At 53.7% G+C, this 18,499-nt stretch overlaps 4 protein-coding genes across 4 annotated transcripts; 3 read left to right on the forward strand and 1 right to left on the reverse strand.

The window, feature by feature from the left end:
- The first annotated feature begins 949 nt into the window (after nt 1-949).
- Nucleotides 950-2,727, forward strand: BKA58DRAFT_372277 (uncharacterized protein). Its single transcript, XM_046169110.1, has one exon. The coding sequence runs from the start codon at nt 1,058-1,060 to the stop codon at nt 2,528-2,530; it is 1,473 nt and encodes a 490-aa protein (XP_046030731.1). The 5' UTR covers nt 950-1,057; the 3' UTR covers nt 2,531-2,727.
- A 144-nt stretch (nt 2,728-2,871) lies between these two features.
- Nucleotides 2,872-3,888, forward strand: BKA58DRAFT_372278 (uncharacterized protein). Its single transcript, XM_046169111.1, has one exon. The coding sequence runs from the start codon at nt 3,071-3,073 to the stop codon at nt 3,548-3,550; it is 480 nt and encodes a 159-aa protein (XP_046030732.1). The 5' UTR covers nt 2,872-3,070; the 3' UTR covers nt 3,551-3,888.
- A 222-nt stretch (nt 3,889-4,110) lies between these two features.
- On the reverse strand, nt 4,111-5,049 carry BKA58DRAFT_396206 (uncharacterized protein; the record flags this gene model as incomplete). The annotated part of the gene is made up of 4 exons (XM_046171344.1): nt 4,111-4,493; nt 4,572-4,634; nt 4,782-4,874; nt 4,947-5,049. 4 exons carry the CDS (start codon nt 5,047-5,049, stop codon nt 4,111-4,113), a joined length of 642 nt encoding a protein of 213 aa, XP_046030733.1.
- A 263-nt stretch (nt 5,050-5,312) lies between these two features.
- Nucleotides 5,313-17,816, forward strand: BKA58DRAFT_446077 (polyketide synthetase; the record flags this gene model as incomplete). The annotated part of the gene is made up of 4 exons (XM_046174175.1): nt 5,313-9,409; nt 9,524-12,738; nt 12,792-14,591; nt 14,649-17,816. The coding sequence occupies 4 exons, from the start codon at nt 5,313-5,315 to the stop codon at nt 17,579-17,581; spliced, it is 12,045 nt and encodes a 4,014-aa protein (XP_046030734.1). The 3' UTR covers nt 17,582-17,816.
- Between the last annotated feature and the right edge of the window lie 683 nt (nt 17,817-18,499).

Consider the following 18,499-nt stretch of genomic DNA (forward strand, 5'->3'; position numbering starts at 1 on the left):
GTAGACACCTCGCTGCCTTTCACCGGTGTATACATTCCGTACCTTGATTTGGTTAGCGTGCCGGCGTTTTTGCCGGTACGGAGTAATATTGAGCCACACCTCCAGCCACAGATGGTCACCACGCAACGCTTCCCCTAAGCATCATATCTAGGTACATCCGCATGTCTCATACACATATTAAATCCAACGAGCATATGACGCAATAGATGACGACGGCTGTTAGCGTGACGAAGATAGGATAAAGCCTTACTCAAGCCGTCGCGGAGCAGTCCTCCCCCATGTGAGAGGCCCCCTGGCGTGACTTCGCAATCAGATCCCCACCCACCTGGGCAGCCTACGGGTGGCTCCTACGGGTGGCCCAACGGCCCGCCGCCGTATCCCGCGTTTTGGGGTCGCATTGTAACGCATGCTTCCAAGGTTAGGTCGCACTGTCGGGTCGCACTGCCACGCCTTCGCTTAATGAACGAATGATTTACCATGCATCCTGCAAGGTCAAATGTCTCGGCGGCCTTGAATCCTCCACGGCAAGTCCCACTACATCCCGTCATTTGGACAAGGAGCCAAACGGGTGCTCTTAGAGACATTGGCTACATCTTCCGTCCACTAACACATTGCAGTTATGCCACATCTGCACACCTCAGCTAGCATTCGGCTCCTCCTCGTTCCAACGCTCGGGAGAGCAGGTTTCTTGATTGAGTGGCTGTTGGGTCTCCACCACCAACTCTCTGCCTGGCAGCAGCACGCCGCTCTGGGAACTGCGATAAGAACCTAGTCTGCGGGATAAGACAACAATAGCGTCAATCCTATCATCTTCCTCGTGTTCTACAAGGTTCTCTGCTGTACATCATTAGCCTCACGTAAGCTGGTCATAGCAATATCGCAAGTTTGCCGAGAAGTCTCACTTGCTCCTGTAGCTGAAGACTAGCCTCAATCCATACACTGGGGAGTCACGGCATATAGTTCGCACTATCACCATCGTTCGTCCTTACCTGTCTAGGTGCTACCGACCTAGCATGTCCTCGCATGATTTACTCGCGGACCTTTCTTTGTCCCCAACATGCCACGCCTAGATTCTTCCAGCTGCTTCTCGGGTTGCAAGTCGGGTTCTGTTGCGGAGACACCAAAGAAAGAAAAATCCCAACAGCTGGCATGTGACAGATGTCGAGGTCAGAAGCTCCGATGCATACGGAGCTCGAATTCCAAGGCCCCTTGCGAAAGGTGCCAGAAAGCCGGTGCAACATGTATCATCGATACCGGGGTACGGATGGGTAGACCGAGACGGGCAGACAAGGAGCAGTCCCGAGAGAGCAGCGACAGTGCTCACAACCCATCCCAACCCACGCGATCATCACCTCTTCCCAACGCTTTATCTCAAACAAGAACCGCTGTCGACTTTACCATGGACAGCGACGCTTGGCTGGTACATGATCTCGACGATACTCCGATTGACCCAACGTTACAAAGTGTCACGGTCCAATATCTGGACCCTTTCGACTTTGCACTCGCTGGGGATGCCACGCTCGAAGCCGATTCGATGAACCTACCGACCGAACATTTCCTCCTTTCAACTATGGATCATTCCGCGGACCAGTCTATCTCAGCTCTCACCGAAGCCGAAAGAGCTGCAATCGATTCTACCGAGCCACTTAACGGCCACAGCTGCTTTTCGTCAATGCGCCAAGAGACGATGCAAGAGCTGTCGGACTTGAACATGCAGTTGTCCCGACAATTGGGCGCAGCAACCGGATCTGCTAACACCCATGCAAGTTTGGGTTTGACAGCTTTGGCTACACCACCGGCGGAGAACCGTACTCTCTGCGACACTGTCGTCTTTATGATGCAAAGCCTTCATACCTACCACAGGCTGCTCGTCGACATCGTCGGACCCAATCACTCGGCTATCTACGACTCAAATAACAACCGCCAGTCTAGCGTTGTAACTAGCAGCTGGCTGAGCCCAATCGAGGGGGTGGAGATTGACGAATCAGGAGGTCGCATGTCTGAGATGACAGGCCGATCGCCGCTGAAAAGACGTCGAACAGATAGCAGTGTTGACTTCACTCTAGTGCACGACTCGTCTCACAGCACTAGTGTTGACATGCCTACAAGTCTTCTACTACTATCTTGTCACACAAACCTTCTAAACCTCTGTCGAAATACATTTTCCGCCATTCGAGCTGCGTTACTCGCCACACGCCGCCAGATCAATCTCTTCACGATCTCGTTCCTCAACATAGTTGACGTCTCCTTACCTCCCGATCCGGAGCTGCAGATCATTGTCCTTATTCAAGCTGTAATTAGAATGGTGGATAGAATTGGCCGTTTACTAGGCTACCCGAATGAACGCGAGGGTGGCTCAGATGGCGATGGATGCGAGAGCGATACTCGCAGCAGTGTCATCCCCCGGCACCTCCTGGAGCTGATGCTGAAAAGCGAAGGATGCGGAAATGGCTCGGCAGATAGAGCTGGGACTAAAGCGCTGAAGGAGGAGATCCGAGGACTACATGAGCTCGTATACAAGCCAGTGTGAAGGATGTCGATGTGTGACAGCATCGAGCGGCGTTGCGAGCAAATAGATCCTCATACATATCGTTAATAAGACAATAGATGTATAATCACCTAGTAGAAAGCTGACGAGTTGACTTCTTCGGCACTGAGTCTGGGCAAGATACTCCTTCAGAACTCTAATGCGCCTCCAGCTTAGTGAACACACACCACACTCGCAAGTATGACACCACTCAGATCCATGGTGGGGAATTGAGCCGAGTGGGCTTCGGTGGATTTTCTGGGACGTGGTAGCCGAGTGGCGTGATATGCACGCGCTGTCAGACGGTCAGACGTGCCCAGGTGTTCGGTACTTTCCAGTTTTCCCACAACACACGTCCCACAGACCTTCGGGGACAGAAGAACTGATGCAATTGCAGGGATAAATTGCGATCAACAAGGTGACCTTTCAGCTATCATCTCCAAAGCGTCGCAAATGTCCAGGATTACTTGATTTGGAAGCACGGAAACCAGCCTCTTGAACTCTACCAACATTAATTCTTACCCACCTACTTATCGGCCAGCCATGTCACTCGCAGAGATTTCTCTCCGGCTTCTCCGCCTCAGTCCGGCGCTCGTATCCTCCATGACCCTCATGTTCGCCCTCGACGAGCACCTGATGTTCGGAACTTGGGTGCAGGACCCCATCCGCCCACTGGCAAACTCAATACTTCCGGCCTGGTGGACTAGGGGCGGCCTTCGATGGCAGTGGGTGCTGATCATCTTCTACCCCGTCAACTACCTTCTCGGCACTCTCAACCTGCTTATACCGGGACATAAACTCGGCTCGACAACGTGGTATGCATGGGGACTGTTCTTCAGCCTAGCTCATATGCTATTTGCGCCGACAGCTCTGCGCCGCATAGCAGCTATCGAGAAGAACGTCCCAAAGGGTAATGTTGTCATCTCTATGGAGTCTTGGCTTCGGATGAATTGGATTAGGGCTTGGACTACGGATCTGCCGGCTTGGTTGTGCTTTATTACTGCTGCGCTTAAGGCGCTGTGATGGATGATGGCGAGCAGGTTGACGAGGACAATGTGGGTGACGGTGTCGAAGGGGGCGGGAATCAGAGGGCGGAGTACGGGTGGGGGCAGTAGATTGCAATCTTTAAGCTCGCAATATGTAGCCAAAGCCGGTGTGAAATAATGATCTAGTATTAGCCTCAACGCTCAACAGGCTCCTTTTAGGCGTGCGATGTGCTCACGATACGAGCTGTGTAGAAGATGACTGCACACGTCCACGGGTATTTTAAGGGATGAAGCTTTGATCGTTTACGCCCCGACCCACTTACTAGCCTCACGCTAGCGGACCGTTCTGCCGGAGGCTCTCTGGTTCGAAGATACTCTCCTACTAGAAGATGAAAGGGTCGTAACATGTGGAGGGAGGCGGTATATGTGATTGATATATATACAGCTTGTCCAAACCAAGAGCTCGTGACTTCTTGCGAGAGTACCTGACAAAGAGAGATATTGCAAGCGCGCAGCTACATCGATAGCGCCAGGTCGCCGAAGTGCATGGCACATTGTCCAGCACAATATCCATTGCCCTCGTGATACCACTCTCTACTACTCCAGATACAGCGCAGCGCAGCACATTAACAAAAGAGCAGTGTGCGGAATGAAGCTTTCCTTCAACTGCAAATCAGAGTAAAGCCCTGTTATAGACAAGACGACGCCCATCGGCAGCCCGATACCACGGAGGCTCGGTACCCAGAGCACGACCGAGAGGAAGGCGCTGACGCCGAGCATGAAAGCTTTCAGCTGCTGATCCGAAGGGTTTAGCCACCACGAGAACAGCACTCTATTGTGGTCCGGTAGTCTCTCTTCGAGGTTTTTAGAGAAACCGGGCGTGAGCTTCGTGGTCAGGCGGGCTTGCATAGCGATAGCGAGGAAGAAGACTAGCGACTTGCAGATCCAATCACTTATGACTGGTCCTGACGGCATGTTTTCTGCGGGAAAGTGAAGAAGGCCTTGAGGAGATATGGTTAGCACATTGCACACGTTGCCTCATTTACAAAAGAACTTACTATGACTGATGCTGGTTTCCTTGCTTGGATGATCCACTGGGCCGACAACTCGATTCGGCCTCGCTGGACTTGGTCACAGTCGCGTACTCGCTTGGTTACGTAGAGATGAACAGAGAGAATGTTTGCGGGTCGTATCTCACGGTCGAATAGGCAAACATGTGGTAGAAAGACCTATCCGCCTATATATTGTGTCATCATTTCGGTACTTACGATTTTCCTTCACTACAAGCTGTTGCAGCCTGAGCGCTACTGGAGGATAGTACCGATACCGTGGCCCAGCAGACCACTCGGTATTTTCACGGCCTATATCGAAAGAGAAAAGTACCGACGTCGGATACTCGGCACCGCCGCGATGAGGCTACATTTTCTTCACACCATCTTTATCCGCTCCGGTTCCTTGCTTCGCACAATGATTCCATGCAGAGGCCCGAATCGGACTGGCTGTTTTTGCGAGTCTGACACCGATGCCGAAATACATGAGCCAGACAGACAGTGACTCCAAATCCTCTCCAATATTGGTGTTGGCACGGGAAGCCGAAGTCGAGAACGCCACAGGAAAGCTGGGTCCGCCCTGAGTGAGCATTTGTAGGCAAGTTAGTAGATAGTAGTGTAGTTCAATCGTACGAATGAAAGGGATTACTTGACCAAAAAACATTGCCTCAACACATCCTTTCGCGCGACTGCGATCATTGACGAGTTTCAACACCGAGTCCCAAGCTATACGACCAACTTGCATTCGCAATGGCTGCTCACCGCGACACTTCACATGGCAATGGAGAGCCTATCGCCGTTATTGGAAGCGGCATGCGCTTCCCAGGCTCTTCGAACAATTCGTCCAAACTCTGGGAGCTTCTGCTCAACCCGCGCGATCTTCTCAAGCACATTCCGGAGGATCGTTTCAACATTGACAACTTCTATCATCCGGATCCGAACCACCACGCAACGACAGATGTTCGGGAGTCGTACTTTCTCGACGAGGATCATCGTCACTTCGACGCGGGCTTCTTTAATATCAAGCCCGTCGAAGTAGCTGCCATTGACCCACAGCAGCGCCTGCTGATGGAAGTCGTATACGAATCGCTGGAGGCGGCGGGAATACCGCTGGAATCTTTGATCGGCTCTCGTACTGGAGTCTACGTTGGACTCATGTGTGCCGACTACCACGACCATTTACACAAAGACGTCGATACTTTGCCAACATATGCCCCGACAGGAACGGCTCGAAGTATCATGTCGAATCGCATTTCGTACTTTTTCGACTGGCATGGCCCGTGTATGACCATCGATACTGCGTGCTCTTCCAGCTTAGTTGCGGTCCACCAAGCAGTCCAGCTACTGCGAAGCGGCGACTCGGACGTTGCGGTCGCGGCGGGAGTTAACATGATCCTTGGATCGGGCCAGTACATTGCCGAGAGCTCGCTGCATATGTTGTCAGCCGATAGTCGGTCCCGCATGTGGGATGCTGATGCTAGCGGATATGCGCGCGGCGAAGGGGTAGCTTCCGTGATCTTGAAGCGTCTCAGCACTGCGCTCGCCGACGGCGACAAGATCGAATGCATCATTCGAGAGAGTGGAGTTAACCAGGATGGTCGAACGAAAGGTATCACTATGCCAAGTGCCTCTGCACAGATGGATCTCATCGAGCAGACTTACAAGAAGGCTGGGCTGGATCCAAAAGACCCCAATCAGCGTTGCCAGTACTTTGAGGCGCACGGAACCGGAACTGCGGCTGGCGATCCAAAGGAAGCTGAGGCTATCAGCAAAGCCTTCTTCCACCCCGGCGATAGTACGTCCCATAATGGCGATCCACTCTACGTTGGCTCCATCAAGACCGTCATCGGTCATACCGAGGGTACTGCGGGATTGGCTGGTCTTCTCAAAGCCTCTCTCGCAGTACAGCACGGCGTCATACCACCCAATCTGCTTTTCAACAAACTTCACCCTGCCGTGGAGCCGTTCTACACTAATCTCGAGATTGCGACAAGCTCCAAACCGTGGCCAAATCTCGCGGATGGTATTCGCCGTGCCAGTGTCAACAGCTTCGGCTTCGGAGGCACGAACGCGCACGTCATCATCGAGAACTTTCTGCCCCCCGCCGGCACCCCTACACCGGACAATACGACTCTTTCCACTCCGCTTTTCTCACCCTTCAACTTTTCAGCAGCTTCTAGCAATGCACTAAGAGGAGTATTGTCTTACTACTCCGAGTACCTCCAATCTCATCCTACTGTCGACCTCGGCAATCTTTGCTACACCCTATATGCTCGAAGATCCCATCATGCAGTCCGAGCCAGCATATCGGCAAAGTCGGCGGAAGACCTCCAAGCCAAGATCGACGACTTACTGGCCGCATCTTCGGAAGGAGGTACTGGCTCCAGTTTCGGTACCCGTGCGAAAGAGCTCTCGCGGCCAGTACAGATCCTGGGCGTGTTCACTGGCCAGGGTGCACAGTGGCCGACTATGGGCAAAGGCTTGATGAAGAGTCAGTATGTCAGGACAATAGTCGAAGGTCTGGATCGTGAACTACAGCGTCTCCCCGAGCCACACAGACCAAATTGGACACTTGTGGACCAGCTCACCTGCGACGCGTCTGAGTCTCGCGTCGCAGAAGCTGCATTTGCACAGCCACTCACAACAACAATCGAGATCATCTTGTACGATCTCCTTCGCAGCGCAGGCGTCAGCTTCCATGCGATCATTGGTCATTCGTCAGGCGAGATTGCCGCAGCTTACGCCAAAGGGTTCATCACCCGAGCGGAGGCGGTCAAGATTGCGTACTACCGTGGCTACTTTTCAACTATTTGTCCATCCGATAAGCCTGGAGCCATGATGGCCGCTGGCGCATCTGCAGAGGACGCGAACGAGCTTTGCGACCTGCCTATGTTCAAGGGTCGTTTGTGCGTCGCCGCCTACAACTCGCCTACAGCTGTCACGCTTTCGGGCGATAGCGATGCCATTGAGCAGGCAAGGGAGATTCTCCAAGACGAAGGAAAATTTGCAAGAGTCTTGAAGGTCGACAAGGCATATCACTCGTCACACATGGAGAAGGTGGCAGCTGGTTTCCTCGAGGGTCTGAAAGGCTGCAACATCCGACCTCAACATGACACGCGGGAAGGCCTCTCGTGGTACTCTAGCACCTACGAGAATACGGAGATGCGCGGCGATATGCAGGGCGATTGTGATCTCTCTGGCTCATACTGGGTGAATAATCTGCTCCGACCTGTTCTCTTTGCCCAGGCCGTACAGTCTGCTACCACTGCCAAAGAAGGCCAATTCGACTTCGCTATTGAGGTTGGTCCACATGCAGCGTTGAAGGGGCCAGTTTTAGAGACGCTTCGTGCAAACAGTGATGCGGAAGCATTGCCGTACGTGGGCTTGCTGCACCGTGGGAAAGACGACATCGATACGTTCAGCAATGCCCTTGGCGACCTGTGGTCTCGATTCTCTCCCTCTCCAGTCGACTTCCACACGATGGACCTATCAACATCCGGTGCGCTCAGCCGAGACCTCTTGAAGGATCTTCCTACATACCACTGGGAGCATGACAGACTCTACTGGCACGAGTCTCGGATGTCTAGAGCTGTAGCCAGAGCCAAGAACCCTCACAATCCGTTACTAGGCGCGAGAACAACTGATGTGACCGAGAATGAGATTCGCTGGAGGAATCTGCTCAAGCTAAGTGAGATGCCATGGGTCCGGGGCCATCAGCTCCAGGGTCAGGTTATCTATCCAGCAACAGCGTACATCGCCACCGCCGTAGAGGCAGCCAGATCGTTGTCACAAGACGAAAACATTGTTGTGATAGAGATACAGGACTTCAGCCTCGGTAAGCCGCTCGTATTTGGTGATAGCGATGCCGGCATCGAGACGCTCTTCACGCTACACAACATCGCCAAGGAAGAGGGCAACAAGAGTTACGTCGCTTCCTTCTCATATCATGCCTCGAACAATGCAGAAGTAGAACTTCTATCCACGCATGCGACAGGTAGAATCCGGGTGACGACTGGAGAAGCGCACCCCCGATGGCTGCCATCACGAAAAGCTGATCCTCCAAATCTCACCAGCGTTTCAGAAGACCGGTTCTATTCTTCTCTGGAGCCCATTGGCTACAGCTATAGCGGCGACTTTCGGACGCTCTCTTCGATCGAGAGAAGGCTCGACTACTCTTCTTCAACCATCTCAGTGCCTGCACAGAATGATGAGCCAGTGCAGATGCTCCTACACCCGGCTATGCTGGACACGGCGCTACAGGGCATTTTCTTGGCGTATTGCTTCCCGGGTGATGGCAGTCTTCAACAGCTGCATGTTCCCACTGGGATCAAAAGCTTCCGCGTCAATGTCGGCTTGTGCGAGCAGCACCTCGGGGCAGAAAGCAAGAGCGTGAACTCGTGCGCGCACCTGACTGAGAACCCAATGACTTCCAAACAACTCCGCGGCGATGTCGACATCTATACCCACGAGGGCGCCGGTCTGGTACAGATGGAGGGTATTCAAGTCGTCGCTTTTGCTGAGCCCACCGCGGACATGGATAAGAAGTTCTTCACCGAGCATATCTGGGCGCCGCTCAACCCAGATTGCGAGTTAGCCATGGGCGGTTTTAGGTCCACGGCTGAGGACTACGAGTTTGCTGAGGTCATGGAGAGGGTCGTTCTCGATTACATGAGGAACATTACTAGTCTCTTCCCCAAGGATGTCAGGCAAACCATGAACCTCGAGTGGCATTTCGAGTGCATGTTTGAGTTCTACCACCACGTCATTTCTACTACCGGGACGAGACCATACTCTCAGAGCAGATGGCTGGATGACACCGCGGACGACATCGCGGCCTTGAAAGTAAAGTATGTGCCACTCCGTCGTCCTCTCATGATAAAACGCACCGTCCTTTTCGACGCCTTTTGTTTCTTTTGCTCCTTGACTCTTTGATCAGGAATGCTGACTTGACTCTCGCGTAGATGGGCACACAGGACCGAGCTCCAGCTCGCCAGAGCTGTAGGCGACAACCTTCCAGCCGTTCTCAGAGGCGAGACAACGATTCTCGAGCACATGACGAAGGATGGTCTCCTGGATCGCTTCTACGAGGTCGGTATGGGCTTACGAGAGTGGTCTCTCTTCCTTGGCCAGACCGTGAAACAGATTGTGCATCGATACGGCCGCATGAAGGTACTTGAGATCGGTGCTGGTACAGGTGGAGCTACCAAGGTGATCATGAAAGAGATCGGCCGCTCGTTTTCCTCCTACACCTATACCGACATCTCTTCGGGTTTCTTCGAGACCGCACAGCAGGTATTTTCTGGCGTCAGCGACAAGATGGTATTCAAGACTCTGGACTGCGAGAAAGACATCGTGGCACAAGGGTACGAGGAACATTCGTACGACATGGTGGTCGCCTCCCTGGTGCTCCATGCGACTACAGATCTTCGCCGCACTTTGAGGAATGCGCGCCAGCTCATGAAGCCTGGAGGCTACCTGGTCATGCAAGAGATCACCAACAACGACGTGAGCCGTACCGGTTTCATGATGTCTGCCACCACAGGCTGGTGGCTAGGTCAGAACGATGGGAGAATGCTGTCGCCTGGTGTATCGACGCTCGAATGGCACCAGCTGCTCCTTGAATGCGGCTTCTCGGGCATTGACACCGCCACCCCCGAGATCGATGTGTTCCCTTCAACGCTGACTGTCTGGGTTACACAAGCCGTCGATGACCGCGTCTCGCTGCTCCGCGAGCCGCTCTCTTCCTTCGGCACTTATAAACCGGTTGGCGAAGAAGAATGGGACCTAGTGATCATCGGAGGTCAGACGTTGGGAACCAGCCAGCTCATCAGCCAGATCGTTCGGCTACTACAGCCGTTTGGGGTGAAGCATGCTGTCTATCAGACACTTGGTGATATGACGGGCTCCGCTAAGACGACACCTAACAGCGCGATTCTTTGCCTAGCGGAATTGGATGAGCCGATCTTCCGCTCCCTCTCAGAAAAGACGCTCAAGGGAATACAGCGACTGTTTGAGACCCAAGGAACCGTCCTCTGGGTAACACAGGGATGCAGGTCAGATGAGCCGTATATGAACATGTCGATCGGTCTCATACGGACTGTGCTGCTTGAAATCCCCGACCTAGTTGCGCAAGTGCTCGATCTGGAAAGCGGTACCAAGCCCGATCCGCGACAACTATTGGAGACACTCATTCGCCTGCGCTATGGCACCACATGGGAGAAGAACGGTAGCATCGACAAGATGGTATGGACTCAAGAGCATGAGCTCGCTCTTGAGAACGGACAGCTCATGGTTGCGCGTGTCCATCACGAGAACGCCATCAACGACCGGTACAACGCATCCAAGCGAACTATATACCATGCTATCGACCCGCATACTACCCCGATCAATCTCTCGCTCGATTCTAGCAAGCCGAGTTTGGTTCACAACAGTTGTCTCCACACCAGAATGTCCAATTTTAATTCGCAGGGTGTTGTTTCGGATGTTTCGGATGTTGTGATCAAGGTTACCTACTCGCTCTTGGCGCCTGTGCTTACGGCTCCTCTTCAGCCGACCTATCTGGTCTTGGGTATGAACATGGCCACGGCCGAATCTGTCGTCTCCATTACGCCGACCAATGGCTCGCATGCTCTAGTCCATCCAGAGGACGTGGTAGAGGTTGAAGTGCCTGCGGGTAGCGAATCTCAATTCCTATCCCAGCTAGACAATCTGCTGCGTGTCGAGAACCTGCTTTCTGTGTGTCGGAGAGACTCAACACTACTCATCCATGAGCCATCCCCAGAACTGGCATCCAGCGTCATCGAGGCTGCAACTCTCATCAACGTGACCGTCTTCTTCACCACTTCCGCCTCACCAGTCGCTGGCGGTCCATGGATCAGCATTGACTCTTACGTCCAAAAGCGCGAAGTCCGGTCTTTGTTGCCCCCTGCCGTCGCCATGTTTGTGGATGGTTCCAAGGATGCCCAGCAGAGGCAGCTGGGCGACATGATTGCCTCTGCCCTACCCGACTCCTGCCTTCGGATGACGCTCGCAGGGATACAAGCGCTGCAGCACGCTCGTGGTTTCACCATACAGGATCTCCGCCCGAGACTCAACAGGGTAGTGCAACGGGCAATAAGAGACACGCTCCAGTCGAAGCCTTTGAGCTCCAACTTGGCGCCTATAACATTGGAACAGCTGGTTGGTGGTTCCGAAATCGAGACTGCCACTTCAGCTGTCTTGGACTGGAACAGCGCCTCCTCAGTTCCAGTGCAGATTTCCACCGTCGACGGCCTCGTCCAATTCAAGAGCGACAAAACATATGTCATGTTTGGACTGACAAGCGACTTGGCACAGTCCACCTGCACTTGGATGGCATCGCACGGAGCGCGGAACATAGTGCTCACGAGTCGCTCACCGAAGATGGATGCCAGATGGCTGGAGAGCATGGCGCAAGACGGAGTGAGAGTTGAAGTCTTCGCGAACGACATTACTGACAAGGCTGCTCTCTCTTCGCTTGTGGACCACATTCGCCAGAACTTCCCGCCCATCGCAGGTATCGCTCATGGCGCCATGGTTCTCGACGATGTCTCATTCTCAGAGATGCCGCTCGAGAAGATGACCAAGGTGTTACGGCCCAAGCTCTGCGGGGCCATCTTTCTGGACGAGCTCTTCCGTGGAGGCGCGGATGCGCTGGATTTCTTTGTCTTTTTCTCCTCGGCTGTCACCATTGCCGGCAATCGCGGGCAAGCAGCCTACAGCGCTGCCAACTCCTTCATGACGGCGCTCGCGAACAAGCGTCGCAGCCAAGGCCTAGCGGCATCTATTTTCCACATCGGCGCTGTCATGGGCGTAGGATACATCAACCGCAATCATGGATTCTTGGGAAGCGTGCACGAGGCCTCTTTCAAGGTCGGCTTCTTGCTGCTATCCGAGAGAGAGTTCCACCTTTGCTTTGGCGAGGCCGTCTTAGCGTCCCATCCGCTCTCTGGGCGAAATCCCGAGGTCATGACAGCGTTGAGAACGTCTGGACTGGACGATGTGATGATCCGATGGCCGAAATTTCCGCGTTTCCAACACTGCCTTCAGAATGACCAAGTCGGTGACAGTAAAAGTACCAAAAGGGCGGCTGACGCATCGATCAAGAGCCGGCTGGTCGAAGCAGCTACCGAGGAAGAGGTTCGCGATATTGTGCAAGGTAAGCGTGTATATCCTGGCTATGCACTACAGCGCAAGACTGACAGACTCTAGATGGCTTCATCCGTAAGCTACGCGTCATACTCCAGATTCCAGACGACAAAGAGGCGTCCCAGATTCTCGCATCAAGAATTGATGATCTTGGTGTCGACTCTTTGGTCGCCGTGGAAATTCGTTCCTGGTTCTTGAAGGAGCTCCAGACTGAAGTGCCTGTGTTCATGATCTTATCTGGCGGTCTAGTTCAAGAGCTGCTCGATCACGCAGTGGCGAACACGCCTGCCCGCCAGATCCCAGACCAAGGCGACTCCTCCCCTGTTCCCGAAGTGATACTTCCGGATGCGACGCCGTTGGCGGCCCCGGATGCCACTGATCCATCTCCATCCAGAACCCCACAGACAAGCACAGACTCGTCCAGCCCAAGCCATTTGAGCGATGACGACTTGGATAAGCAGGAGGCATCGTCCGCTACCTCTGGCTCGGTCGCAGACTCCAACGAGGTGTCCAAGCCAAGCTTTGACAAGATACTCCCCATCTCACCTGGCCAGTCCCGGTTCTGGTTCCAGAAACACCTAATGGAAGACCAGACGACAGCGAACAGCACTATATGCGTGGCGGTCAACGGTACCATCAGACTAGGCAATCTAGAAGGCGCTGTCCAAAAAGTGGCAGCACGGCACGAGTCTTTCCGGACTTCTTTCTTCGTGGATGAGAATCAGAGGCCTGTGCAGGGCGTTTCCGAAACTTCGCGTTTGCGTCTCGAAACGGTGCTTCTTACTGATGAATTCGGCGTGGCACGCGAATTGGAGAGACTCAAGAGCCACGTATATGATATCGAGCACGGCGACTGCATGCGCATTGTCCATCTCAGCCTGACGCCTACGAAGAGCTATCTTCTCCTTGGATCCCACCACATTATTATGGATGGCATCAGCCTGGAGGTCCTCCTCGATGACCTACAGAAAGCCTACAACGGCCATGACCTGAATTTTGAGCCAGCATATCAGTATTCGTCCTACTCGGAGAAACTGCGTGGGGACTTGGGATCAGGGCTAATGCAAGGTGATATAGAGTACTGGCGGTCCGAGTTCGCAGCACCACCTTCGCCGCTCCCTCTTCTTCCATTCTCGGCAGCCAAGAATCGCGTTCCTCTCGCCGCATACGCGCACAACTCAGTGAGCCGCGTCATCGACTCGCAGCTCTCAGCGCAGATCCAAGACGCATGTCGCGAGCGGAAGGCGAATTTATTTCACTTCCATCTGGGCGTGTTTGAGGTCCTCCTATTCAAGCTGTTCGGCAACAGCGATGTTTGCATTGGTATGGCCGACGCCAACCGCTGGGACGACCGAGTCGCGAAGAGCATCGGCATGTATCTGAACTTGCTGCCGCTTAGGTTCCATTTGGAGAATCAGCACTCATTCGAGGAGGTACTGAAAGACACGCGCAAGAAGGCTTATCGAGCAATGTCCCACTCGAGGCTGCCATTCGATGTTTTGCTCGACAACGTAAGCTGTGAGAGATCGACAGCAATCAGTCCTCTCTTCCAAGCGTTCATCAACTATCGCCAGGGTGTGAGCGAGAAGCGACGCTTCGATAATGCAGAGGCTGAAGTCAGGTCAATTGATCTTCCTGGATCCGGGTACGACGTGTCTCTGGACATCATCGAGAATCCAGGGGGCGAAACTCGCGTCACTCTATTGGTGCAGCGCAGTCTGTACTCTGAAAGCGATGCATCCCAGCTTCTGGACATGTACTTTGCCTTATTGAAGGACCTTTCTCAGTCTTGCGGAAAGGCCTTGCAGGACGTGTCCTTGTTCTCAAGTCAAGATGTCAGCACTGCGATCGAGCTTGGAAAAGGTGAGTTGGCCGTCTACACATATAACATAGACCCGGAGCGCTGACAACGTCTTGCAGGTCCCGTAATGCCTTCCAAGTACCCGGAAACTTTGGTGCATCGCATCGACGAGATGATCGCCAAGCACCCGAACGAAACCTCAGTCAAAGAGTGCAACGGCATGTCGTGGACATACCAACAGCTTGATGAACATGTCAGAAGGATATCATCCGCCCTTCTCAAGGCAAACACGAACTCAGGATCGGTTGTGGCGGTCTTCCAGGAGCCGTCGCCCCACTTTGTATTTTCCTTGCTTGCGATTCTGCGAGTCGGCGCCGTCTACGTTCCCTTGGACTGCAATATCCCGCCAGCGAGGCTCCACGTCATGATGGAAGAATCAAAGTGCTCTGCGCTGCTTGTCAACACTACGACGGCTGCCCAGATTGAGAGCCTGGAACTCTCGCCCTCCGTCGCTGTTCTGGATGTCCTCCTTCTCCAGGATGGGGCATCAATCCTTCCTCCGGTCTCCGTCCGAGCGAGCGAGCCGGCGGCTATACTGTTCACCAGTGGAACCTCGGGAATTCCCAAAGGCGTGATGTTGTCACACGGTAGCTTGCGCAACCACGTAGAAGCTTTGGTGCACACACATGGGTTTGGATGTGAAACAGTCTTGCAACAGAGTTCCGCGAGTTTCGACATGTCTCTGAACCAGATCTTCATGGCGCTCGCCAATGGAGGTACTCTCGTCATCGTTCCGGAAGTCCTCCGCAAAGATCCCGTAGCCGTGGCAAATATTGTGCTGGAAGAGAAGATTACGTACACCAGCGCAACCCCGTCGGAATATCTCGCCTGGCTCAGGCACGGCGCGACTAGCCTTTTCCAAAGCACACACTGGGAATATGCCACGGCAGGTGGTGAGAAATTCTCGCCTGAGCTCCTGCAAAGCTTCCGCAAGCTCGGTGCCCGCTTCGAACACGATTTCCACTACTTCAACGCTTACGGCCCGACCGAATGCTCCATGTCGTCGAGCGAGCTGGATCTCAGCTTGCTGAACCACAATGATAGTCTTATTCCAGCTGGCAGGACCCTTCCGAACTATAGTGTCTACATCGTGGACCAAGATTTGAGCGTCCTGCCCATCGACTGGTCCGGAGAAGTCTGTATCGCGGGCGCAGGCGTAGCCATGGGTTACATTAACAACAGCGACGAGTCGCAAAACAAGTTCCTGCACGACCCTATGCCATCTTCGGTAGCTACACAGAATGGGTGGACTAGAATGTACCGAACTGGAGATAAGGGCGTTCTCAGATCGGATGGTTCCTTGGAAATCATCGGTCGCATGGATGGAGACACACAGATCAAACTCAGAGGCCTGCGTATTGAATTGCAGGACATCGAACAGTCCATACTGGACGCGGCGAAAGGACGTGTAAAGATGGTGGCGGTAACACCTCGGGGTGACCCTGCACTGTTGATTGCACATGCGGTGCTGTCGCCTTCGGACACCTCGGCGGAGAGCGAGACCCAATTCCTCGGCAATCTCGCCGCTTCGCTGGACTTGCCGCAGTATATGCGACCCGCGGCCATTATCGCCGTTTCCTCGATGCCACTAAACGCAGCCGGCAAAGTGGACAGAAGAGCCCTCCGAGGACTCGCTATTCCAAGCACTGTGCGGGGATCAGCATCGACAGAGGAGCTGACAGAGATGGAATCCAAGCTGGTCCAGGTCTGGCTAGACACACTGCCAGAGCAGATGCAGGAGGTACATCGTATCGATGCCAGCTCTGACTTTTTCCATGTCGGTGGCAACTCCATGCTACTCATCGAGCTGCGGCAGCTCATCAACAAGACTTTCAAAGCCAGCCTTCCCCTATTGAAGCTGTTTGAGAACAGCACACTGGGCGCCATGGCAACCATGATGCAGGATGTATCTTCAGATGCTGACAAGCCGATCGACTGGGAGACTGAAACCGCGGTCCCCAGCGACCTTCTCGAAGGAAGCACGCACCAAGCTCCGGGAGTAGCAGTGCAGAACCACACGTCTCCCAAGACCGTGGTAATCAGCGGCGCGACAGGCCTCCTGGGCAGCTCTCTGCTCCGACTGCTAGTCCAGTCCCCCAATGTCGGCAAGATACATTGCATTGCGATTCGCGACATCAGCAAGTTGGCCGAGTTTGCAAGCTGCTCCAAGGTCGTCCTGCACAAGGGTGATCTTTCTCTTCCGCGCTGCGGACTAACGGAAGCGGAGGCCAAGTCGGTTTCAGCCTCAGCAGATGCCATCATCCACAACGGTGCAGACGTGTCGTTCCTCAAGACATACCAGTCTCTCAGGAGCGCCAATGTTTCCTCTACAAAGGAACTTGTGCGGCTCGCATCTACTCGCCGCATTCCGCTCCATTTCGTCTCGACTGCCACGGCAGGCAAGTTCAACAAGTCTGAGACGCTAGCTCCAGAGTCGCTCGCCCGCTTCCCACCTCATCCAGACGGTGGCGCAGGGCTAGCTAACGGCTATGCAGCTTCCAAGTGGGTCAGCGAGATTTTCCTGGAAAAGGCGAGCCATCAGCTCGGCCTGCCGGTCTTCGTCCACCGACCCTCGGCCATCATGGGCGATGATGCAGCTGAGGATATCATGTCCAACCTCCTCGAATATGGGTCTCTGATCAAGGCGCTGCCCGACTTGAGCCGCTGGACCGGCTATGTAGATCTCGTATCTCTCGAGAACGTCACTGAAGGCATCGCTCGTTCGGTCTTGCAGGCAACTACAGGTACTGACGGCGACACACGAGTCGAGTATCTGCACCACGCAGGCGACCAGATCATCCCCGTGCAGAGTATTCGGGAGCTATTGAGCGGCGAGGCGGGTAGTGGGCTGGAATCGTTACCCATAGGCGAGTGGGTCGATGGTGCGGTTCGAAGTGGTATGAATCCTCTGGTGGGCGAGTTCCTGCGCGACGCCGATGCGCATGGTGGACTACAGGTCGGACAGAAGCTGTTGTTGACCAAAGAGAGCTAGATAATGCCTGTGGTGATGGTCATGGGAGGTGCTTCTCTTTATTTCTCACTCGGGAGTACATATCAAGGAGCTAGAATAGGTGTCGGGGAATTGGTTGGGTTAGGGGGCTTTGGTGATTTCGGAAAAGTTTGAGGAATGGGTAGAAGGTTGAAATGTCATTGATATTGTTTTCGTCAGCATACCTACTCTATGGAATCTGAGGCAGTTCCGAATGAGAACACGATGAGCGCTGACGCGTGGGAGTCGGCGCGTGTCTGGAGATTTGGACTTCGACAAGCGGCGCTGGTGGCGCACGGGCCCGTTTGACGTAATCACATTTTCAGCCGATGAGCTCCGCATCTAGCTTTCACCTTGCTCTACGTCCTCTAAGTTGAGGTCTCACCGCGCAGTATTGCTCCATAGGGAAATTATCTCGGTCGCGACATCAGCAACAGCACGCCCGTATTAGTAGAAAGTCCTCGTTATACCGAAGATGCTGATTGGCATAGCTTCTTCTTTCGTTGCGTCATCATCTAATACACTACACTTCGCGACTGTCGTATCATCTTGTGATACTATCTTCTCGATCTCGTCTACTGCAATGCATCGAGGAACTAGCACCGCTATGCAGTTTGTCGTATCCCGGAGTAGCTGGTGGATGCTTCCGGATCGCAGTCACCAGGGTCTATCTGGGTATACTCGCGATCTTAGCTCTTCAGGACAATCCAAATTTGATACGACATACGGTGCATGACCAGGCCAAGAAACCGGTCTGATATTGACGACTTTCCAAAATGGGCAGTCTTTGTCATGGCGACATTCTTCCGAAATTCACTGTCACTTGTCATGCAAACTGACGGGTCGCGCTGCCTGATCAATCATGAATTGGTTACGAACCTTTCACTAATTGGCGTACACAGACATTTTCGTTCTTCGCGC

Source organism: Alternaria rosae, assembly GCF_020736505.1.
Source record: "Alternaria rosae strain MPI-PUGE-AT-0040 chromosome Unknown BKA58scaffold_1, whole genome shotgun sequence".
Classification (NCBI taxonomy): Eukaryota; Fungi; Ascomycota; class Dothideomycetes; order Pleosporales; family Pleosporaceae; genus Alternaria; species Alternaria rosae.

Coding starts and splice junctions, on each gene's coding strand:
- BKA58DRAFT_372277 (XM_046169110.1), top strand. CDS start 1,058: ATGCCACGCCTAGATTCTTCCAGCTGCTTCTCGGGTTGCAAGTCGGGT.
- BKA58DRAFT_372278 (XM_046169111.1), top strand. CDS start 3,071: ATGTCACTCGCAGAGATTTCTCTCCGGCTTCTCCGCCTCAGTCCGGCG.